The following is a 22,880-nucleotide window of genomic DNA, read 5'->3' on the forward strand; positions in this document are numbered from 1 at the left end:
TTCTCGTTGCTTTGAGTGGACATGCACACACATGAGTGAATGCTTGTGCATGCACACACACACACACACACACACACACACGCATGCACACACGCCCACTGAGCATCATCTTCTTCAGTCCTCCCCACTACCCAGAAAGGCAGCCATGGATACGCATTCCCAGACACCAACTTCTAACCTGCTTTTCCCTCATCACTGCCTCTGCGTTCGCCTCAGTCTTAATTCATTTCTGCACAAACTCGGTGTAAACGCCCCTGGGTCACTCCCTTCCTTAGAAAGTCCTGAGATTCACAGCAGAAGGTTCGTGAGCTCCTGCAGGAAGTGTTTGGATTCTAGGGTATAGATATCCTCATCACGCTCAAGCTAGCTAAGTGAGCAAGGCAGAAGACCTGTTCAAACCAGGGAGAGCAGCCCAGGGGCAGACCAGGAGCAGAGCCTAGGACAAGTGATGATTGTAGGGCTGGGAACAGGGACTCCAACACCCTCAGCCCACAAGGACAGCCACCACCTCCACTGTGTGGGCCACCGTTGGCATGCTAACAGAAATACTCTGCAGGAAGATCAAGCATACCTTTGGGAGACATTAGGGAAATGACTGGACCCTGGAAGAGTCAAAAGCTCCAGGCGAGAGGATGGGCTCCCAGACCCACCACCCACCTGTCAGCACCGAACAGGCAGCTCACCCACCAAGGCAGCCAGTCCCTCCCACCCCCCAAGGTGTGGATGAACATGGCTCCCAGACCGGGAAGCCCTGACAGGCCACAGCCACTCTGTAGATAGTCCGGAGAATTAACAAACCTCCTACTTCCTCGGGCTAAGTCATCTGGCCCTCATTTAATTGCTCCCACATTCTGGGGGCTTAGAACATGTGTTTGAAAGCTGCGTGCCTAAGGGTCAGAGAGCAAAAATACATGGTGGAGCCAGGCTCAGGGGCAGAGGCACCATGTGGTCAGTTGGGGGACCTGAACTAGACTCACTCTCTAAGGAGAGAGCCCTGGAGGGCCTCAGCCATGCCCCCTTCCCAAGTCATCTCTCTGCCTCCAGCAGCTGGGCCAGCCAGTAAAGTATATAACAAAGTCACTGGGTAAAGTGTTTAGCAGAGGTGGTGGCCCAACAGACAGCCCCTGCCTTTCTGCCTCTCTATAATGCCCATCTGAGTGTGTGTACCTGCCAGACACGGAGCTGGGCATCAGGGTAGCTGTCAGATGTCAGTCACCCCAAGAAAGGCAGAGGAGAAAGCTGGCCTTAATTGGCATGGGTCAGTTCCTCAGGGCATGTACAGGAAGACAGGCCCGGGGGGCAGGCACACGGGCAGGTGCAGGCAGGCGTGGTCATCTGCCCTCAAGAAGGTGACTGCTGAGTCTTTCTAGTGGCGTTTGTCTTCTCTGGAAGACAGGAAGCAAGGTCAATCACTGTAAGTTCAGGAGTTATGCTGTCCGTGCCCTGTTTGACCCCAACGAGACTTAGGGGAAACATGGCCTCTATATCACCACTGGTGGGAGTATTAACATATCTACTTTCCATTCAAAAATCCTGACCATCTCTCCTACCTTCCTGACATCCCCTCCCACCAGCCCCCAGCCCATTGATCCCAAAGTCCTATCTCCCCTCTTTGCCAAGCATCTGCAGATTCTCACCTCTTCCTACTGCCACTGCTCGGACCTACCGGGAACAGCTGCAGCACACCCCAATGTCTACCCTGGCCCCTCTTGCAGCCTTCATCATGTTGAATCTTCAGCGACCCCTGGCTGCCCATAACATCAAGTCCTCCTTGCTCCACGGCATGGAAACAGACCTTGCACTTGGCTGGCCTTCCCTCCCCTGCTCCCCTCCCCTCTTAGGAGAAGCCCAGAGATTTGGAAGTGAGTTCCGTCTCCGCTTGTCCCCATTCTGCCCCTGCTTTTCTCTCCGTGCCCCCAGACCCAGCTGAGCACCTTCCTGGGCCAGGATTGGCCCCACCACATCCTCAGAGCTTCTGGGGCTTCCCCAGAGTCCTGTTCTATTCCTAAGTGTCTGTTGAAGAAAGCAGTCTGCTAAGCGGGGCTCTTCACACTGGTCCTCAATACTGCGACCCTTTCCTTTTTTTTCTTTTTTTTTCTTTATTAACTTGAGTATTTTTTTTTAAGATTTATTTATTTATTATATATAAGTACACTGTAGCTGTTTTCAGACACACCAGAAGAGGGCATCGGATCCAATTACAGATGGCTGTGAGCCACCATGTGGTTGCTGGGAATTGAACTCAGGACCTCTGGAAGAGCAGTCAGTGCTCTTAACGTCTGAGCCATCTCTCCAGCCCCAACTTGAGTATTTCTTACTTACATTTCAAATGTTATTCCCTTTCCCGGTTTCCGGGCCAACCTCCCCCTAATCCCTCCCCCTCTCCTTCTCTATGAGTGTTCCCCTCCCCATCCTCCCCCCATTACCGCCCTCCCCCCAACAATCACGTTCACTGGGGGTTCAGTCTTAGCAGGACCCAGGGCTTCCCCTTCCACTGGTGATCTTACTAGGATATTCATTGCTACCTATGAGGTCAGAGTCCAGGGTCAGTCCATGTATAGTCTTTAGGTAGTGGCTTAGTCCCTGGAAGCTCTGGTTGGTTGGCATTGTTGTACATATGGGGTCTCGAACCCCTTCAAGCTCTTCCAGTCCTTTCTCTGATTCCTTCAACGGGGGTCCTATTCTCAGTTCAGTGGTTTGCTGCTGGCATTCGCCTCTGTATTTGCTGTATTCTGGCTGTGTCTCTCAGGAGCGATCTACATCCGGCTCCTGTTGGCCTGCACTTCTTTGCTTCATCCATCTTGTAAAGCCTTTCTTTTTTTTTTTTTTTCTTTTTCTTTTTTTTTTTCCGGAGCTGGGGACCGAACCCAGGGCCTTGTGTTTGCTAGGCAAGCGCTCTACCACTGAGTTAAATCCCCAACCCCACTGCGACCCTTTCTTACCCACAAGGTTCCCAGCTCACTATTGGCCATGCAGGTGTACCCCTTATTCCAGTGCCGGCCAAGGGATGCCTGTTTGCAGCCTCATCCTACAGAGTGGGGTCTGAGGTGTAGTGGGAACAGAGGGGTTACTGGGTTGGCAGAAGCATGCATTTGTGGCAGGGACATTGCTTTGAGGAGTTGAGAGACCATCTTCCAGGATACCCTACCCCTAACTGATCCTAGCCATCCTTTAGTGTCCATGAGACCACCAATGCTGACGCTCCTTGTATAAAATGACTATATTTACATATAACCTACACACATCCTCACAGATACATTACATCGTCTCTAAGTGCCTTATACAATGTAAATGATATGCAAATCAGTTATACTTAAAAATTAATGACAACGGCCTGTTCAATATAGGCACAATTTTTTCCAAGTACTCTGTGTGTGTGTGTGTGCGCGTGGGTGTAGCTGTGAGATGTGTGGTATGCACATATATGTTCAGAAGCCAGAGATCTTCTGTGGCTAAGCCTCATCAAAGTCCCTACCACAGTTTCCGTATCAGCGATCCTCAACCAGTGTGTGGCAACCCCTTTGGGGGTCACCTACCAGTATCCTCCTGCATATCAGACATTTACATTATGATTCATAGCAGTAACAAAGTTACAATTGTGAGATACCAGCCACCACTTGAGGAACTGTATTAAAGGGCTGCAGCACTAAGGAGGCTGAGAACCACGGCTCTATACTGTCCCTTCAAATCTCCTTGTGCACATCAAACCCCAGAGCTGGGCTGTGGTGACCCATTGCATGCCTTTACCCCAACCCTTCCCTACAGCCAAATTGCTTTCGCCTCTTTATCTCCCTCCTCTGGGGTGAAACCCAAAAACCTGCTCACTGGAAAGCAAGATCTAATTCAGATTTAGCTTTTCAGAACATGACGGGAATGGACGCCAATCAGCCTCATGAACTGAACACATGAACCCATGCATGTGAGAACCCTCATTGCCTCCGACATGGCCACCCAGGCTCCTCCGAGGGCAAAAGTCTATCATCTTGGTTCTGTGGCTGACCCTTGTTTACAGGGCCATTGTGGGCAATGCTGTGAAGCCTGGAGTTGTTGAGGTGGGGGTGGCCAGGGCTGTGCTGAGATGGGGAGGGAAACTTCCGTGCTGACAGTAGCTTTTCTGCTTGTGTTTTGCAGGCCCTCCGGTAAGTGTCTCGGATCGTGCTGTGCTCCTGAAAGATAAGACATTTATTTGGTTCTCTCTATAAATTCGACTCCCGTAAAAGTGACTTTTGGTTAGAAAAGAGTGAGCTTTAAAAAACAAAGAAAAAGGTCAGGGGTGTAGCTCAATTGCTAGAGTGCCTTGTCCGGGGTGTGCAAGCTCTGGATTTGATCCCCAGGACCACATAAAACCCTGTGTAATGATGTACACCTAGAATCCCAGCATTTGGGAAGTGAGGGCAGGAAGATAGTGGCCATCCTTGGCTGCATAGGGATACTGAGGCTAGCCTGGGCTACAGAAGAACCTGTCTCAGAAATAAACAAGCGAAAAAGGGTCCAACCCAGACAGAAGCTGAACTGGTTTTTGTTTGGTTGGGTTTTTTTTTTTCCAGAGCTGGGGACCGAACCCAGGCAGGGCCTTGTGCTTGCTAGGCAAGTGCTCTACCACTGACCTAAATCCCCAACCCCCTGAACTGGTTTTTAAACAGAAAAAGAAAATCCCTGAGCTTGCCTTGCCCACTAGAACCTTCCACACCAGCTTTTCGGGAGCGAACTCGCATGAATCCAGCGACTCCTCCCCAAATCCTTGGTTCAGCTTTGTGCACAAAAATGTAAATGCAAGCTCACCTCTCCGACTCCTTCTCTGCCTGCTGATTTTTTTTTTTTAACTCTCCATTGCTTTGGCCAAAGGCCTGAGACAGTAGCTCCAAGTCAAAATTGGGCATGATCACTGGATCCCGGAGTTCTTTTTTCTTCTTAGCCAGCTTGTCTTGCTCCCAGCTGGGACTCCATGAGCCTGGCTGGCTGGCAGAGGTGTTGAGAGGGCACCAGAAGGAAAAATGTCACTGCATTTAAGAGGGTGTGAAGGGAAGCTCAGAGAGGCTCCCGCCTTGGCCAGACAGACAGAGGCTGCTTTGATGGCGGTGACTCGGTGGCCCCGAGAATCCCCCCTTGTAGAATCCTCCCTTCTTTGGGTTACGGATGTAACTGCCTTTGATTCCTCTTGGCGGATTTTCAGGGCCAGATAAATCCCTATGCATCCATTCAAGTAGCACATGGACAGTCAACTGGAGCCAAAATTAACCTTCCAAAGGAATTCTTTTCAGATGAACCATTTTACCTCTGACTTCTATTTCCATGATTCATATGCCCCCACCACCCCTACCAGCACCCTTCAGACTCTGGCTTCTCTGTGCATGTAACATCAGTTTGAGCCAAAGAAAAGGCAGGCCAACAAAAATGTGTAGGGTTTTGGCCACAAGTGAACTTCCTGGTAGAGTGCTCCTGGAGGCTCCGTGGAGGCGGCTTGTACAAACTTGTGGAAATACAAAACACAAAGGTGAAGGCACGGTTTTGTACCTGGCTCAGTTGTTAAAATATTAAATGGGTTAAGTAGGCAGTAATTCTTAAGTTACCACTGCAAGGGGCTTGGAAGGGGAGGGGTTACCCATGTGTGGGACATAGGTGTCAGTAGCCTTAAGCAGGCCTAATCTGAACTGGGGACAGACAAACAGCCGGTAGCAGTGCATATCCCCCATATCTCTAGCTTCCAGAACCTTCTCAGCTCCACCTGTTCCAGTAGAAACGTGGATGAGTTGAGAGCATACTGCAGCTCCTGTGTGAAGGATTTTTTTGCCCCTGGTTCGTGTTCTCTGTCTTATGCCAGAATTGACATAGGGGTGACACATGTGGATGTAGTAGCTTGGTGGCTCTGATGAAGGCCCCATGGCTGCTGATAGGAGAAGGCGGTTGTCCTTCTGACCCACCCCCTGACCCAGCACACTACAGCCAGCAGTGTTGGTCCCCTGGAAACCGTGCAGAAAGCAGCAAGGGGGTGCAGCAGGGGGTGTGGTTGGACAGAGTTATAAGCATTGCCATATGGTTTTCTGCCCAAACTCTGATTGTTAATGGCTTATTAATTACCACAGGGGCAATCAGGACGAGATGGCTACCCGGTAATTTAACATTTATTGTTTTTGTTCTCTCTCTGCCTCCTCCTCTTAATCCAACATTCTCCTGAACCTTGATATTCTCCTCCAGAATCTTGACTGAACTATTGCACTCCGCCTTCCTCCTCCTGTGCTCCTTGGTAGCTGGACTGTTTCTTTCTATGGGAGGATCAGTGTGCACTCTGGGTAGACTCCAGCCTCCCAGGCAAAGCAAAGAGGCTGTCACAAAGCAGCTTTCCTTCCAGCCTAGCGTATCTGCTGAGCCCTGGCCAGGCTGGGCCCTACCCTTCTGAAGGACACTACTGTACCACTACCCAGTCAGTGTCAGGGGCGCCCTATGATCTTAGCACTCAGAATGAGGGAGCTGGTTAGTTCCAGTTTGGCCTTTATGGTATGAGAACCTAAAAAAAAAAAAAAAAAAGTTAGCTTGTATTTGGGATTGATGACCAAATGGGTGTCAGATCAGAGACAAGAAGTTGGGGTGACCCTGCTGCCCCCTGGGCCTTGCCAAGGTTAAGAGAGATGACAGTAGCTTCCAGAAGAACAATATTGCCCTACAATAATCAGGGACCAAGCAGCTGCCTCAGCCAAAAAAAAAAAAAAAAAAGGACTGGGAGGAGCTTAGTGAATCCAATAGAGCTCAGGGTGTCTGTCAGATGCAGGGGTTTTTCCGTGCCTTCAGATAGGAGGGAAATGGCGGCTGGTTCAGACAGCTGTCTCAGTCAGAACTGGCCGGCAATGGTGATGTGGTCCTCAGTCCTGCAGGGCCTGCCTCCCTGGAGGCTGAGGAAAGCAGTCTAGCCTAGAGTATCAAGGAGACCTGGCTTGATTCCACACCTACAGCTTCATAGCTTGGTGACCCCAGGGAAGGCACACACACCCTCTCTGAGCCTTGATTTCCTCCTCTATGAATGAGATATGTCCTCATACCTCAAACAAAGTGTGGGAATTGAGGCTAAATGACACCCAAGAGGTGACAGTTCTGCATAAATTACAAATCGGGTCACCTATAGCTCTCCAGGACTTGATAGGACCTTTTGCACACATTGAACTCGAGCTCAAAGCAACACTGTGCTAGGTCCAGGTCCCTTTGGAGTCTCCTGGGTAGGTGACACAGTTTCTTCAACAGGCAGTCTGACCTCTCAGACTAGAACAGTGGGGCTCTGCATGAAATGTGACTGAAATGTGACAGTTCACAGAGCAGATCCTACCTGACCCAGAACTCCCCGACTCCTACACAGGGAGGGCATCAAGGGCCTTGGGCCTTTTGCTGCAGTATATCCCCACTTGGATATTACTAGCATGGGATGACTAGAATCCTTCTAGCAAAAATCTCTAAGTCCTAAGGGACTCAGAAGACATACCTACCCACCTTGAGATTTCTCTTTAGGGTACAGATTCTCTTCTGGGCAGGGGTTGCCCCACTGTCAATTGAAAATACCATATGTATTTTTTAAAAAATACCTGTCCCAGTCAACTTCCCAAGCCATCCTGGCTAGGAACAGCATGCTGCAGAGCTTTGCGGTCCCCTCCCACCTCTCCCCACACCCCTTGTCTTAGTTAGGATTTTCCTGCTGTGAACAGACACCATGACCAAGGCAAGTCTTATAAAGGGCAACATTTAATTGGGGCTGCCTTACAGGTTCAGAGGTTCAGCCCATTATCATAAGCAGGAGCATGGCAGCATCCAGGCAGGCATGGTGCAGGAGGAGCTGAGAGGTCTACATCTTCATATGATGGCTGCTAGGAGAAGACTGGCTTCCAGGCAGCTAGGATGAGGGTCTTAAAGCCCACACCCACAGTGATGCACCTACTCTAACAAGGTCACACCTCCAAATAGTGCCACTCCCTGGGCCACGCATATACAAACCAACACACACACACACACACACACACCCCTCACACCTCACACCTCTACTCTGTCAGGAACACAGAGCCACAGCTCCCTGCCATGGCTAGATACATGTGAGAGTATCTTAACCCATAGATAGCACTTAAGCTACCCGGGAAGAACCAGATCCCAAACTCCAAGCCCAGTGCCCACCAATGCTTTGCTCTCGAGCCACTGCAAAAAAATAACAAAGAGAGCTTTCCAAAGTCGAGCCTCTCTGCACATGCAAGGTCCAAAGGGAGTGGGAAGTTTCTGCTGTTTTACAGTGAGCAGACACTGACCCAGGAACCCTTTCCACTGGTTGAGAGCAGCAGAGCCATTGGCTAGCAATGGAAGCCATTTTATTCCTGCATAAGGAGAAGGGACTTGTTCTAAACAGCTGCCGGGTGGTCTGCAAAGGCCTCTTCTCTCTCTGCGCCTCTCATCCCTGACTTCTTCCCAGGGCAAGGACAAGGGAGGAATGGCAGGAAACTAAGCTAGAGGTTAGGGTGCAGGTCTGAACCCATCTCTGCCACTGGCTAGCTGAGACGCTGGAATAGGAAGCCCCACCCCCAAGTGTTCCTAAACCTCGGGCTCCTGCCTGTCAGTGGGGAAGTCAAAAGTCCTTTCCTCAGGAACTGGGGTTCAAGTGACAGGAGATGCACAAGGAGCCCATGACATGCTGGTCACAACAAACCAATGTCACCTGATGGAGCCATCAGGGATTGTGGGGATTAAACATGGAACAGAGACAGATGTCCAGCTCCAAGCTTGGCCCACAAGGGGATCTGCGACATCTGGGATGGAGGCAGGAGTAAGGATGTATGTGCCAGGACCTCCAGGGTCCCCGTGTCCTGACGCAGGTAATTTCTCTAAGAAGGAGATCAGTAAAGGCCCAGCATGCCAGCTGCCCCACTTCCTGTTTGCAGGCCCAAAGCAAACACCCTGAGTCCTTGAAACAGCTCCTTGGGTCACCGAGGCAAGCCGTGTCCAGTGAGGGGACAGCTGGTATATGGACCCGTTTCTATATTTCACTGCCTTGCCCTCTGAGGAGGGGTCCCTGCTGCCAGAGAGAGAGCAGTCCCAGCCAGGGAGAGGATAGACTGCACAGGATCTGAGTTAAACCCTAGTCCCTTGGCCTGTGGGAAACAGAAGCGCTCCGGGTGTCGATTACCAATGGCTCCCATGGAGTCAGCACAGCTTCCCAGGGCTGTGCACTATACTTATGTACTGGAATAGGCTGCCAGCGTATAAACTTATCCATGCCCCGTCCCAACATAAAGTTCATGCGTGCACACAGGCCTGCACAGGTGCTCTCACCCTGAATAAACATGGCGAGGCCAGAGATGATTTCAATTGTCTTCCCCTTCCGGTCCCATCCGGCCCACCACTACCACCACCACCAAAAAAAAAAGAAAGAAAGAAACTTATTCTTTGAGGCAGGGTCTCTCACTGAAACGAGAGCTCACCATTTTGCCCGGATTGTCTGGCCAGGAAACTCCAGGGATCTGTTTGTCCCTTCCCCAACCCCATTGTAAGTACATGTCACCATATCTGGCTTTTACTTGGGTGTTGGAGACCCAAACTCAGGTCTCCATGTTTGCCCAGCAGGTACTTTACGTGCTGAGCCATCGTCAAAGCCCTCCAAGATAGACCTTCAGGATGAGAAGACAGCTCAGTTGGCAGACACTCACAAAGCATCCATACAGCTCTGGGTCCAATACCTCATACCCTACAAACTCGGAGTGCTGGTGTCCACCATGACACCTACACTTGGGAAGCAGAGGCTGTAAGGTCGGGAGCTCAAAGTCATCTTCAGCTACGGGTGGATGTTGAGGTCAGCCTGGGCTTCGTGAAACCCCGTCTCAAAAACAAATAAGTTTAAAGCGATACTTGGCAGTCGGGAGCACTTGTCCTCCCCGGGGGCCCAGCTTTGGTTCCCAGCATGCACCTGGTGGCTCACAGTCATGTAACTCCAGGTCCATTAGTATCAGGCACCCGTACATACAAACACGCAAAACTCTCATATACTTAAAATAAAATAAATGTCAAAAAACAATTTAAATACATACTTTTTTTTTTAGAATGGAAAAGAAAAGCCAGCAAGATGGCTCAGTGGGTAAAGGCATTTACCTTGCAAACCTGACTCCTGGAACTCCATGTAAAGGTGGAATGAGAGAGCCAACACCACAAAACTGGAATGCACACTTACTTCCCATATGTACACTGTGGTGTGTGCATGCCTACACACATACACATGTGGACAGGCGCACATGGATGGATGGATGGATGGATGGATGGATGGATGGATGGATGGATGGGTGGATGGGTGGATGGGTGGATGGGTGTGTGGATGGTCGGATAGATTAGACAGACAGACAGACAGACAGACAGACAGACAGACAGACAGACGAGGAAACCCTTCTAATCTGCTCATCGCACAGCCAAGCGTTTGGACAGAAACCCAGCATTGAGACAGATCAGTTTTCAGAACAGCTGTTTCGCTGCTGTGGCTTAGTCTTGGTGTTTGTGTTTGAGGGAATCTTAGAAGCTGTGTTTACTTTGTTGGCAAACTTTGGGACCAGAGGTGATTTTCTTTTTTCGCATTGAACCAGAATCTCGGCAGTTCCTAGCGAGACAGAAGCACAGGCAAGCTGGGCTGTGGTGGGGGTCCCCGGCCTGGGCTGTCTACGTTCACTCCATCTCTCCCTGCCCCCACACCCCCAGCTCAAACGAGGTCCATATGTGCAGCCTGTGGAAGCAGCTGAGGGACGGGGCAACAGGGGCCACCCACATCTGTGAGGCAGGTTATGGACTCAAGGGGGTCAGAGCTGACAGGGCTCCAGGGTCAGTGTCTCCATGCTCTTCCTGAACAGAGGCTGTCTGTCCTTTGTGCCCCCAAGGGCTTGTTAACAGGACCTTACCATTGCAATAAATGCATGGTCGTGTCTATTGTAAAACATTTGGAAAATAGAGAAAGGCACCAAAAATAAAAGTGAAAAGGCACCTCCTACCATCCACAGACAATAAACTCATTATTTTCATGTTGCTGGTCTAGCATTTTTACATGAACTTTTTTCACATACTTCCACTATTAAAGAAATGCTATAGGGACAGTCTTCTCTCTCTCACTTGAAATATCATGAGACACTCTGGCATGGCTAGATGACAGGATGGAATGGCTACATAGTATCTGGTCCCGTATATCATTTTATTTAGCCGATCTCTAAGTTATGGTATTTATATAGACAACTTTTCGACCTTACAGTCAACATCCTGAGAGTAAGTAAAGGCTTATTTCTGTGATTATCTCCATACAATAAATGTCTATAAGTTGAAATTTTGCACCAAAGGGTTTGCACATGTTGAAGGCTTTTGATGTGCTTTGCCAAATTGCCCTCTGGGAGGCCGCACTCATTTACATTCCCACCAACAGAGCACGAAACAGGCATGTTTCTCCAAACTCTGGCCAACTGTGGGAATTATCATACTCTTAATTTACTTCAATATGATAAGTTTTTAAATATATGTCTATATGTATGTGTCTTGTTTTAATTTAGGGTGTATTTTCATCACAAGTTCTCTTTTTTTGTTATTTTTTGTTTTGTATTTCAAGACAGGATTTCACTGTATAGCTCTGGCTGTCCTGAAACTCACTCTGTAGACCAAACTGGTCTCAAACTCACAGAGGTCTTCCTGCCTCTACCTCCCAAATGCAGACATTAAAGGCCTGGCTAGAAGTCTTAAGAGACCTGACTTAGTTTGTGTTTGCCTGGCACCTAGTGGTAAATTTTGGAATTGCAAGTATAGAGTTTGAAAGTGAACCCGCAGGGGCAGCCAAGAAACAAGCAGTCACCTTGCTATCAGCAGAGGAGAAGTTCTGAGCACTGACCTTTGTGAATCAACAATAGGGGGGTGCAAAGGATCCCCAGACATGGTATTCCAGAATCTTGGGGAACTAATCAGCTTGTATGCGTTAAAGAGCTTCGGCACCTCATAAATAGGCTTGATATCATGCTTTGTGCTACACACAGGGAAAGTTATATCAGACCCAGTCACAGCCTTAAACAGCTGAGGATGAGAGAGAGGTCTTCTGGACACAATGGAGTCATCCTGAAAGTGTCTCGCACGTCCCTTTTTTCATAATATTGAAGATGTATATAGTTTCTAAGGTGACAATGACTTGTCTGTCACTTAGGGTTTAATCTCCACCTCCCACCCTTTACACAGAAACACCAGACTGTGCCTTCTTATCACTACAAACTTCTTCTTTAGACTTTTCATTTTCTTCACCCTGGGTGTTGAGCTTCCGTGGCTCTCTGGCTTCCTACCTGCCTCCTGAAGGCCGCGTAAACAGTCCCTGAATATGGGGGAATGTACCAGGAAAAGAATAGGGGAGAGGGTGTCGGGTGGGTGCCTAGATAGTTCTGTGATTTGGATCAAATATTCAAGGACAGAATGACCTTTGAACTGAGACTTCAATGGCAGAGATGTGAGGGGTGAGTACACTCCGCAGAGGAAAATAGAGAAGGGTACAGGTCATGGAGTTTAGAGCAAGCTTCGTATGTCAAGAGCTATCTGAGGCCAGGATGGACGGAAGGAGAAAGCAAGTGATAGAGAGAGGGTGGAAGGGGAAAGGTCTCTGCTAGGCTGGAGAGATGGCCCAGCAGTAATGGCTGCTCTTGCAAAGGACCCGGATTAAATTCCCAGTAGAAGACAGCTCACGGGGTTGGGGATTTAGCTCAGTGGTAGAGCACTTGCCTAGGAAGCGCAAGGCCCTGGGTTCGGTCCCCAGCTCCAAAAAAATGAACCAAAAAAAAAAAAAAAAAAGACAGCTCACCACCCCCTCTAACTCCAGTGTCAGGGAATCTGACGCCATCTTCTGGCCTCTGTGGGCTCAAAATATGGTGCACATAAACTCATGAGACACACACATACACATAAGTAAAAAAAATAAGGGTTGGGGATTTAGCTCAGTGGTAGAGCGCTTGCCTAGGAAGCGCAAGGCCCTGGGTTCGGTCCCCAGCTCCGAAAAAAAGAACCAAAAATAAATAAATAAATAAATAAACCTTAGAGAGGAGGAGGGATGTGAGGGTTGTATCCAGGGCTGCATGACATAGGACCTGTAGACTAGCAGTGGGGAGCAAAGATTTCCCGAGCCCCATGTTTCCTAAACTGTCACAGTGCCCCCTTGAAGCCATCCGTGTGCCCCTGAAGCGACATTGTCCTCTGGCCTCCACACATATGCATACATAGGTAGATATACACGTGAGTGAGAGGAGGGAGGAGAGGGCTTATGTAGCCCCCAGTCCTGGAGGCTCAAAGTCTAAGATCGAAGTTCAACTTCTCTTCCAGAGCACTCAGTGGCAAGCATGGGGCAAGCATGGAGGTCCGGCTCCCACCTCTAAGGATCCCACCAGGGCCCTTCTGTTCTTCGATCTTCACCATCTCTGCTATACCTTGCTCCGCTTAGAAATCAGCTCTGTATGCACAGCACTTCCAAACACTGTGTTCTCTCAGACAGATCACCGGGCTTCTGCACCGCTCATGTTCCCCATGCACACTGAGGAGGTAGTGCCTTCCTCTTCCACACCCACTGTTTAAGGCACAGGCACTCCGGCAGTATGCACCAAGGGAGAGACCAGGCCACACGGTGCGGCCCCGTGTGTCAGAGACAGTGATTGTGAGCAATGGGCTGGGAAAGGAGAGACATTCTGAGTGTAATCCAACCCAGCCAGCCCGTGAGCCCATCTTCCGGATGAGACTGGAGCTCTGTAAGTCCCTGCATAATTCTGGGCAGGTCTGCATGGGTTTGACTGTCTCTGAACCAAAACTCTGAAATGTCTCCAGTCAGAAGCTTGTGACATCAACAGGATGCCACAAGTGGGAAATCCCACACCCAATCTGTGACAGTCACAGCACAGGGGTAGGGGCCGGGAAGGTGGCTCAGTGGTCGAAGTGCTTTGAGAAGCAGAGTGAAGATCCCCAGAAGCCACAGAAATGCCACTGAGCGTGGTAGGTCAGCTGCTATCCTAGCTTCAGAAGGTAGACACAGGATCGCCAGGGCAGGCTGGCTATCCAGACCAGCCACATTGTTGGGTTCTGGGGTTCCCTTAAGAGACTGCCTTGATGAATGAAGGGGAAGAATGATCTAGAAAGATTGCTTTCCCGACATCAACCTTGGGCCTACACACACACACACACACACACACACACACACACACACACACACACACAGAGAGAGAGAGAGAGAGAGAGAGAGAGAGAGAGAGAGAGCGAGAGAGAGAGAGCACTTAACACCATGACTTATAGCTCTAATCCAAGTGCTTAGGAGACTAAAGCAGGAAGATCACAAATTTGAGGGCAGCCTGGGCTACATAAAGAATTCCAGGCCAGCTAAGACTATGAGACTCTGTCTCAAAACCCCAAAAATTGTAAGTATAAAATAAGATTACCTTTGGGCTCTATATATAAAGTATATATGAGCCCTGTGTGAATTTCAGTTAGAATCCTGTCCCATCTTAGCTATGACGTGTGTGTGCAAATGCTCCATGTAGCCCAGGCTGGCCTTGAATTTCCTGCATAGCCAAAATGACCTTGAATCCCTGGTCTTTCTTTTTTTTTTTTTTTTTTTTTGGTTCTTTTTTTTCGGAGCTGGGGACCGAACTCAGGGCCTTGCGCTTCCTAGGTAAGCGCTCTACCACTGAGCTAAATCCCCAGCCCGAATCCCTGGTCTTTCTGCACTAGGATTACGGACATTTGCCACTGAGCCTGCCAGTGTGTGTGTGTGTGTGTGTGTGTGTGTGTGTGTGTGTGTGTGTGTGTGTGTGTGTGGCAGTACTAGATATTGAAAATAGATTTTAATTGCACAGTAGGCGGTCTTCCACCGAGCTCTACCTCCAGCCTCCGGAAGCACTCCTGATGACCAGCATTTTAAATAATGTTTTTCTCCCACCACATATTTTTAAAGTCTCCTGGCTTCAGGGCAGAGGCAGAAGGAAAGTCGAGTCTCACCAGAAGTCTACAGTAGTTTATTGACAAAGATAGAATTGAAAACTGAGATAGCTGCCAGGGAATGAGGCTCAGCCTGGGTACAAGCCTTCTGTTAGGATCTGGGGCCTGCTCTATGGCTCAGCAGCTAAAGGTGCTTGCCACAAAGCCTGACCACTGAGTTCAGTCTCCTGGACCCCTATGGTGGAAGGAGAAAACTGACTCCTGGGAGTTGTCCCCTGATCTTCAAGTAATTACCTCAGCACTCTCTCCCACACAACACACAATAAATAAACACAATAAAATGTTTTAATGAGGAGTCAGAGCTTCACAGGGCACGAGGCAGGCCCCACTGGAATCAGAAACCTTCACTCAGGCATCTCCCAGGACTGAACACCACCCACAGGCTCTGTCTGGTTAAACTCATTGTACCCAGGGAGGCAGGACCTGCAAAGCCTCCAACATCAGTCATGGGGAATCGACAGCTGAGGTCCCAAAGGACAGAGTAAGCTCGGGGCTGAAATGTGGTCTTCGAGACAAGGCCCCAGCCTGGGACCAATTTCCAAGTGAATAACTCAATTGGACTGTTTGGAATTAATCAGGCGAACAAAAAAAAAAAATAAAACCATGAACACCACACACTCATATGCTTCCTTACACTCTTCCAGTTCAAAAACAGCTTTGATTGTAAAAATGTAATTAGTTAAATGATTCATCTGTAATACCCCCCAAATTCATGTGCTTTCTTAAAGTCTAACATCCCCTGGCTCATTCCCATCTGACCCCTGCAGGGCGGCTCCCAGCCCCCAAGATGCTGGGCAGAGGGAGGAGGGGTGAACACCCACTTCCTGAGTCCCCCATAATAGTCCCCAGATTGGAACCTCAAAGACAGAGCCAGCTGGGCTTGCAGAAGAGGGCCTCCATACAGGCTTCCTCCCCAGCCTTCTGCCCCGAGGTGGAACAAAACAGGTACTTCTGGAGTCCTGCCATTGTCCGGGTCTGGATCTTCCTTCCTCAGTTTCCCATAATGTCCCATGTGAGGCAGCCAAGGAAAGGGAGATGACCACAGGCATTGGGGGTACGGGGGGGGCTTTAGATCCTTTACTCAGGTCCAGAGCTGCACACCCACTCTCACTTCTGTATCTCGGGCACAGGGGTCTCCTGCCCATAGATCACTCTAGAAGAGGAAAACAGTACCACGAGAGGCCAGCAGAAGAGGGTGGGCCATGTGCTTGCTGGTTGCCAGTAACCAATCTTAGAACGGTACCTGCAGACTGGCCACTGACCGGCACCTCTCCTCATTTCCCCACACACAGCCTACTGCATGGAGGAGCTGTTCACAGACATGACCTGAACCATGAACCCTGAAAAGACTGGAGAGAAGACAGTACTGGGGTAGAAAACTGTTCCTGCAGCCCCCATGACTAGACAAAGAATGAGTTTTGGTTCCCCATAGACTGTGAGACCTCAGGCATATGTCACCCCTCAGAGATAGTCTGTTCCTTGCATTCCCAGTAGCAATTGGGAGATCCAAGTGGATGACTCCTGGGAACTCCAGGGCTGGACACTCAAACCGGGTTCAATGAATGACAGTTCCTGTCGCTATATAATCACTTAGTCCAGCAGGGGGAGCCCTTAAGGCTATAGCAAGCTTGGCTTGGGTGAGCATCCAAAGTACAGAGCCTCTCCGGCTGTGACACTGGGGCAGGAGCTGGCTTTGACTAGTAGACAACAGATCAAGGGCGCCCCCTAGTGCTCATAGCGCAGACACCCATGCTGGTTGGGAAATTGGACCTTCATGGAATCACTGTCATGTGTAAACATTGTTCAACAAATGTTTATTCTCAGCTCACAGCAGTTTGCCATTCCACATGTAGTAGCAAGAAATAAATCCAGGGGTCCTAACCTCCTAGAAGCCTCTGACTAATCCACAGAAAGATCCACGAGTCACCTGAACTCCAGCCTCACCGTAGGCTGTGGTCAGCGTCAAGAGGGTTTAGTAGCTGTGAGCGTCTGTAAACCCACATCAGACGGGGATCAGGGCTGCTACCTCAGGAAAGTATGACATAAGGACAAAAAAAAATGAAGTAGGGGGCTGGGAATGTAGCTCACTCTGTAGCCTGTTTGCCTAATAGACACAAGGCCTTGGGTTCAATGGCGATCCTTCCTAAATCACACACACACACACACACACACACACACACACACACACACACACACACACACAAAACAGGCATGAAAGCCAGGCAGTGGTAGCACATGCCTTTAATCCCAATACTTGGAAGACAGATCTCTGAGTTCAAGGCCAACCTGGTCTACAAAGCAAGTTCCCGGACACTTAGGGTTACACAGAGAAATCATGTCTCAGAAAAAGAGAAAAAATAAACAATCAAACAAACAAAAAAACAGGCACGATGGTACTCACCTAAGCTATATGAAACCCTTCCTCAAAACACCTTTAACTAGCGATAACTAGCAAACACCTTTCATTTCAGCTGTAAACAGGCAGATCTCTGAGTCTGAAGCCAGCCTGGTCTACACAGTGAGTCTTAGACCAGCCAGGACTGAGACCCTGTCTCAAAGAAAAAGGAAAGCCAAAACAAAGCAAAAGCCAGATGGGTGCTGACAAAAGGGAGATACAGGAGCCTCCAGCCCCACCCCACCCCCAGACAGAGCCAGGCTGATAAGGAGCAATCGGTAGAGGCAGCTAGCCTCACTAAGGAGCCAACTGCTTCCGTCCTCTGATGTCCAAGTCCCAGGAGAGCCATCCTGCCCATTCCACTTCCCTATCCCAAAGGACATGGGCATCCAAGGAAAACTGGGCAGCTTGTTCTTGAGTCTAAGGGCAGGGGCATAGCCAGCATGCCATCCCACCCCTGTCTGTTCAGGGATGGAAGATAGAGGAGGTTGGTCTGGGAGGAAGGCGAGCTGTGCTCAGGGGAACGGAAGGACCAGAGAGACAGTTCAGCTCCTGAAACCTGAGCTCACAAGCTCACTGGCGCCCCATAAGCATCACCTAGTAAAGAAAATAATATAATAATATAAATATATATAAATTACGTATCATAAGACCGTAACAGTTATATTTGCATATGATTAATATATTTATATATTTATTTTAATTTATAATTTAATTAAATTTAATTCACTTATATATTTGTTTTTATTAATTATACATAATTAGCATACATAAGAATATAATATAAGGGTTGGAGAGATAGCTCGGCGGTTAAGAGCACTGACTGCTCTTCCAGAGGTCCTGAGTTCAAATCTCAACAACCACATGGTGGCTCACAACCATCTGTAATGGGATCTCATGCCCTCTTCTGGTGTGTCTGAAGACAGCTACAGTGTACTTATATATAAGATAGAAAAGAAAGAAAGAAAGAGAGAGAGAGAGAGAGAGACAAAGAAAGAAAGAAAGAAAGAAAGAAAGAAAGAAAGAAAGAAAGAAAGAGAGAGAGAGAGAAACTGGCAGCAGAAAAGTGTACAGAACTGGGGCTTGGGCTAGATGGACTGGGTGTGTCTAAATGAAGTCTTGCACATCAGTCCATGCAGGGCAATCCTCACAGCAGATTCAAGAAAAGCTGAGAATCCAAATTCGCTATGTACTTTAGATCCGTACAGCGTCCAGCCTTTTTGCTGGTGGCGTTACTTTTCCTGCCTATGTTGTCTACAGAAATCAAGGACGGTTCGTGCTGCAGCTCAGGGTTGGAGAGCTGGGGGTGACGGGAGTGGGGGGTGCTCTGCCTAGTGTGTATCAGTTCAGCACACCACAGAAGGAGGGAAAGCAGTCTACAAGATCATGTGTGAGTAGACAGGGGAGTACATAGGCAGGTACCCTATCAGACCAAGGGCAAAGCAGGGTCTTGGCCTCCATATAGTCCAGGGGCTGTGCTAGTGAACCAGGAGGGACAGAACACCCAGTGCCTCCGTTGACCATGAGCTATCTCTGTCACTGATCCCTGCTTTCACGGTGGAATTGGAGCCACCCGGCAGTCTGCTTGGTGCCAAAAGGACATACACCCCAGCCTGTTTCTATGTCCAGTTCTCCCTGCCACATAAGCATCTCAGACAAATACAGCTCAACTCCCAGTCTCAAACTTCACTTTCCCACACCCACTGGAAGTCAAGGCCCTTTATCCCCTCTCCCTGAAGAGGGGCAATTTTTCCTGATACCTGACAAGGTCATCATGTTTCTCCCCCATCAAATACCAGTAAAGGGTGAATAAGTAATTTAAGCAGATATTTGGGATCAGTTCAAAGGCTTAGTCCTTTAAATACCTCCTCTTCCAGCCGTGGTGTGTGATGGGGACATAGATGTAATTGCTTCCAGCAACACGGGCCACTCACTGAGCAAGCCCTCGCCGCCAAATAGAAGCCAGCTGCTTCCATGACTCAAGACTGTCACAGCTGAAAGAGACCCAGGCCAACGGTTGCACACCGTGCCCTTATAGGGCCAGCAGGTCACTCTCCCAGGCAGTGAGCGGATGTGAAGCAAAAGGAAAAAGCGGAACAGGGGCCCTCGGGCCGTAACCCTGAGAAGGCAGTGCAGGCCTGGGCAGGCAAGAGCATGTCCCAGGGACTGGGAGGCCTTCCTGCTTTTCTAGACAATTTCAAAGTCTGTATAGTGAAGTGAACTGTCTGTTTTGGGGTTTTTTTTTGTTTTGCTTTGCTTTTTTTTTTCAACATAGCTGCTAATTTAGTTGGTTTGAGGAGTTTTGTTGTGGTAGTGGGTTTTTGTTTTTATTTTTTAACCTCACGGTTGTTACTTAACAAAACCTCTAGCTTTTGACATTGCACAATGACGACATTGCACAATGATGTCATCACCTGTATAGCTGATATTTGTGTGTGTGTGTGAGAGAGAGAGAGAGAGAGAGAGAGAGAGAGAGAGAGTACATGCTACAGTGTACATATGGAGATGAGAGGACAGTTTGTGGAGGTCAGTTCTTGACTTGTACCAGGTGGGTTTCAGGGATTGAACTCGGGCTGTCAGGCTTGACGGCACCTCCAACCCCCTGAGCCATCTCACTAGCCCTCAACTGTACATCTGTTTCAAAGTTCACACTAATACTAATATTTTAAATAAGTTTATAATTTTATACCTGGCTGCATTCACAGCTGTCCCCAACCACATACAGCCTGACACACCTGTGAGTCTCGAACTTGCTATGACTTGGGGTACAGAGGCTACTCTGCAAAGCACCCAGACCTAGGGTCTCTGGAAAGAGCAGCAGGCCACCAGCAGGGCACAAGTCACAGCTGGACCTCTACACTAAGGCCCTTTCTTCCTTGCCCTGGGGCAGGGAACTCAAGTTTGGGGAAATTGTTAAAACCCAGACTAGACCTGTAACCCATGTGTATGCAACAGCCGGGCCTGAGAAATCAGAACCATATGGGGCTGACCTGCCTGGAGGGGGCTGCCCCCTACTCCCACCCACTGGCCATCCCTAGCAAAGCCTGGGACAAGAGCCGTCATAGAGGAATGCACACTTCCCCGGCTGGGACCTCAGACCCCATCAGGCCTTGTAATTTGATGAATCGTCAACATCTGGGGACTTAATTACTAGGCCCTGAACTGATAATCCTGGTAAGCCCCCCTCGTCCAGGGGCCCCCAGCCCGGTGCATTTTGAGGGCTCCATTTCCCCAGCAGGAGCTGTCAGCATTAATTACAGTTAGAAAGCAAGACAGTCACCCAACTCTGGTTGGGTGGAGGAGTGGTTCTGTATGCATCTAAACATGGCCGGTTTGTTGGTTTGGCTTTCTCCTGTCACAATGAGACAGAGTGATAACATACCCATAATCCAGCAGTGGGAGATGGAGGTATGGGCATCAGGGGTTCAAGGCCAATGTCTGCCTTGAACAAAAGGGGGGCAGAGAGATGGTCCAGCAAAGAAAGGCACTCGCCGTCAAGCCTGAAGGCCAGAGTTCAATCCCCAAAACACAGAAACTGGAAGGAGACAACTGCTGCGCGACTGTCTGTGCGCGACTGTCAGTCAGTGCGCGACTGTCAGTCAGTGCGCGACTGTCAGTCAGTGCGCGACTGTCAGTCAGTGCGCGACTGTCGGACTCTGAGCTCCGCGTGCGCGCGCGCACACTCATACAAAGAAATAAATACAATACTTAAAAACTGAAAGAACCACCAGGCAGTGGTGTCGTGCACCTTTAACCCCAGCGCTCGGGAGCGGGCGCAGGTGGATCTTTTGAGTTCACAGCCAGCCTGGTCTACAGAGTGAGTTCCTGGGCAGCCAGGGCTACACAGAGAAACCCTGTCATGAGAGGTAAAACTATGAAAGACCAACTCTAAGATAACCCCGCTCCCACTGCCTTAATCCTTGCCCTGGAGGAGGTGGCAGAAAGCACCAGCCCTTGTCATCCCTGACGTGAGGTGGACGGCTCCCTCAGTCCTCCGTGCCTGATCCTTTGAGGCCCCAGGGGTGGAGCCTCCAGACTCAGACACCCTCTTGTCATGCTTGCTCCCAAATCTCAGGGATGGTTCCATGGAGCTTTGCTTAGGTACAAACCACTGGGGCCATGAAGGAAAGAACTACTACCTGTAACTCCAGCTTCAAGGGAACCAACATCCTCTCTGGCCTCTGTTGGTACAGATACACATCATTTAAATTAAAATAAATTGCTGGGCAGTGGTGAGACACGTCTTTAATCCCAGTGCTGGGGAGACAAACACAGGCAGATTTCTGTGAGTTCAAGACCAACCTGTTCTACACAGAGTGACTTCTAGGGCAGTCAAGGCTACACAGTGAAACCTTGTCTCGAAAAACCAGTAGATGTATGTATGTATGTATGTATGTATGTATGTATGTATGTATTATTTTTAAAGACTATTTTTTTATTTTTTGCCTGTGTGTATGTACATATCTATACTGATATATATATATATATATATATATATATATATATATATATATATATATATATATATATATATCTGTAGGTGATACAGCCTACCCATTCAGAAAGTCACATGAAGGTCACTTCCAGCACAGCCTCTGCCAGCACTAATTCAGACACCAATTCTGTGTCAGCCTATGGCTGTCTCCTGTCTTAGGTTGATCTAAGGGAGGAATTAAGAGGAGAAAGGGGAAGTTGACCTGGGACTTGAACTTGTTACCTGAGAGAACAGCATGTTTCCCACCTTACAGACAAGATCAAGGCCTGGGATGTCCAGGTCACCGAGTGAGGCAGGAAACTGAGCCCACCCTGGGGCTTTGCTCTCCGTTCTTGTGCCGCCTGTGGTTTTATTTGCTTCTTGAACATCCAGAAACATCCGGGAGCCAGCTGGTCTCCTCAAGAAAAATCAACTTCAAGCAGAACTGAGACTTGTAAACAGCTGTGGGGTTTCACGGAGGGCAGAAGGTGACGAAAACCTCTGGTGAATCCTGTGGCTTTGATCAGGCAGGAGACGGTTCCCAGAGGCAGAGTAGCAAGGGTCAGAGGAGGGATTTGAACCCAGATCCTGCAGGCTCAGCTCCCTGCTGCTTCTCTCCTTGGTGTTTCTTGCAGGAAACTCAAAAAGGGTGGGAGTAGCTCAGGTTAATCCCCCACTGTCTAGGGAAGGAGTGGGTTGCTTTGATGGGAGAGATACCTACCCCTAATCCTGCCACCCGGAGCATGCATCCAGCCAGCATGGGGCTCTGTCCTTCCAGAACATTCTGCCTGGACTTTGTCTTGCCTTAATCTTAACCACACAACAGTCAGATTTGTTTCTAGCATTAGACAGACCATCCCCTAGCCCTTCCCTGAGGCATCTCCCCGACTCCCCCATAATCCAGGCTTAAGCCTTTTTCCAGCCCATGGGAATGCCTACTTTGTAAACTATATGAGCTATATAGCCTCACACCTGGGTTGTTATGCTAAGTCTCAGCCTGGCCCTGAGGGAGGTGGGGACACT

The 22,880-nt window shown here is 49.1% G+C and overlaps 1 protein-coding gene and 1 long non-coding RNA gene across 3 annotated transcripts in view; one reads left to right on the top strand and one right to left on the bottom strand.

Annotated features, from left to right (window-relative positions):
* The window catches only part of Col23a1 (collagen type XXIII alpha 1 chain), a 286,953-nt gene that overhangs the window by 229,549 nt on the left and 34,524 nt on the right, over window positions 1-22,880 (top strand). The window contains 2 exon segments of the mRNA NM_181636.2: window positions 4,132-4,139; window positions 6,084-6,110. Coding sequence (NP_853667.1) covers window positions 4,132-4,139; window positions 6,084-6,110 — 35 coding nt within the window.
* On the bottom strand, window positions 2,432-21,813 carry LOC134480786 (uncharacterized). Of its 2 annotated transcripts, XR_010055605.1 has the most exons (3): window positions 19,249-21,813; window positions 4,783-6,505; window positions 2,432-4,166 (listed from the first exon to the last, which is right to left on the bottom strand). It is a non-coding gene; the product is annotated as an uncharacterized LOC134480786 (long non-coding RNA). The 2 variants fall into 2 exon arrangements; XR_010055604.1 differs by lacking the exons at window positions 2,432-4,166; window positions 4,783-6,505 and adding an exon at window positions 14,586-17,980.

The sequence above is a fragment of the Rattus norvegicus genome, chromosome 10 (assembly GCF_036323735.1).
Source record: "Rattus norvegicus strain BN/NHsdMcwi chromosome 10, GRCr8, whole genome shotgun sequence".
NCBI lineage: Eukaryota > Metazoa > Chordata > Mammalia > Rodentia > Muridae > Rattus > Rattus norvegicus.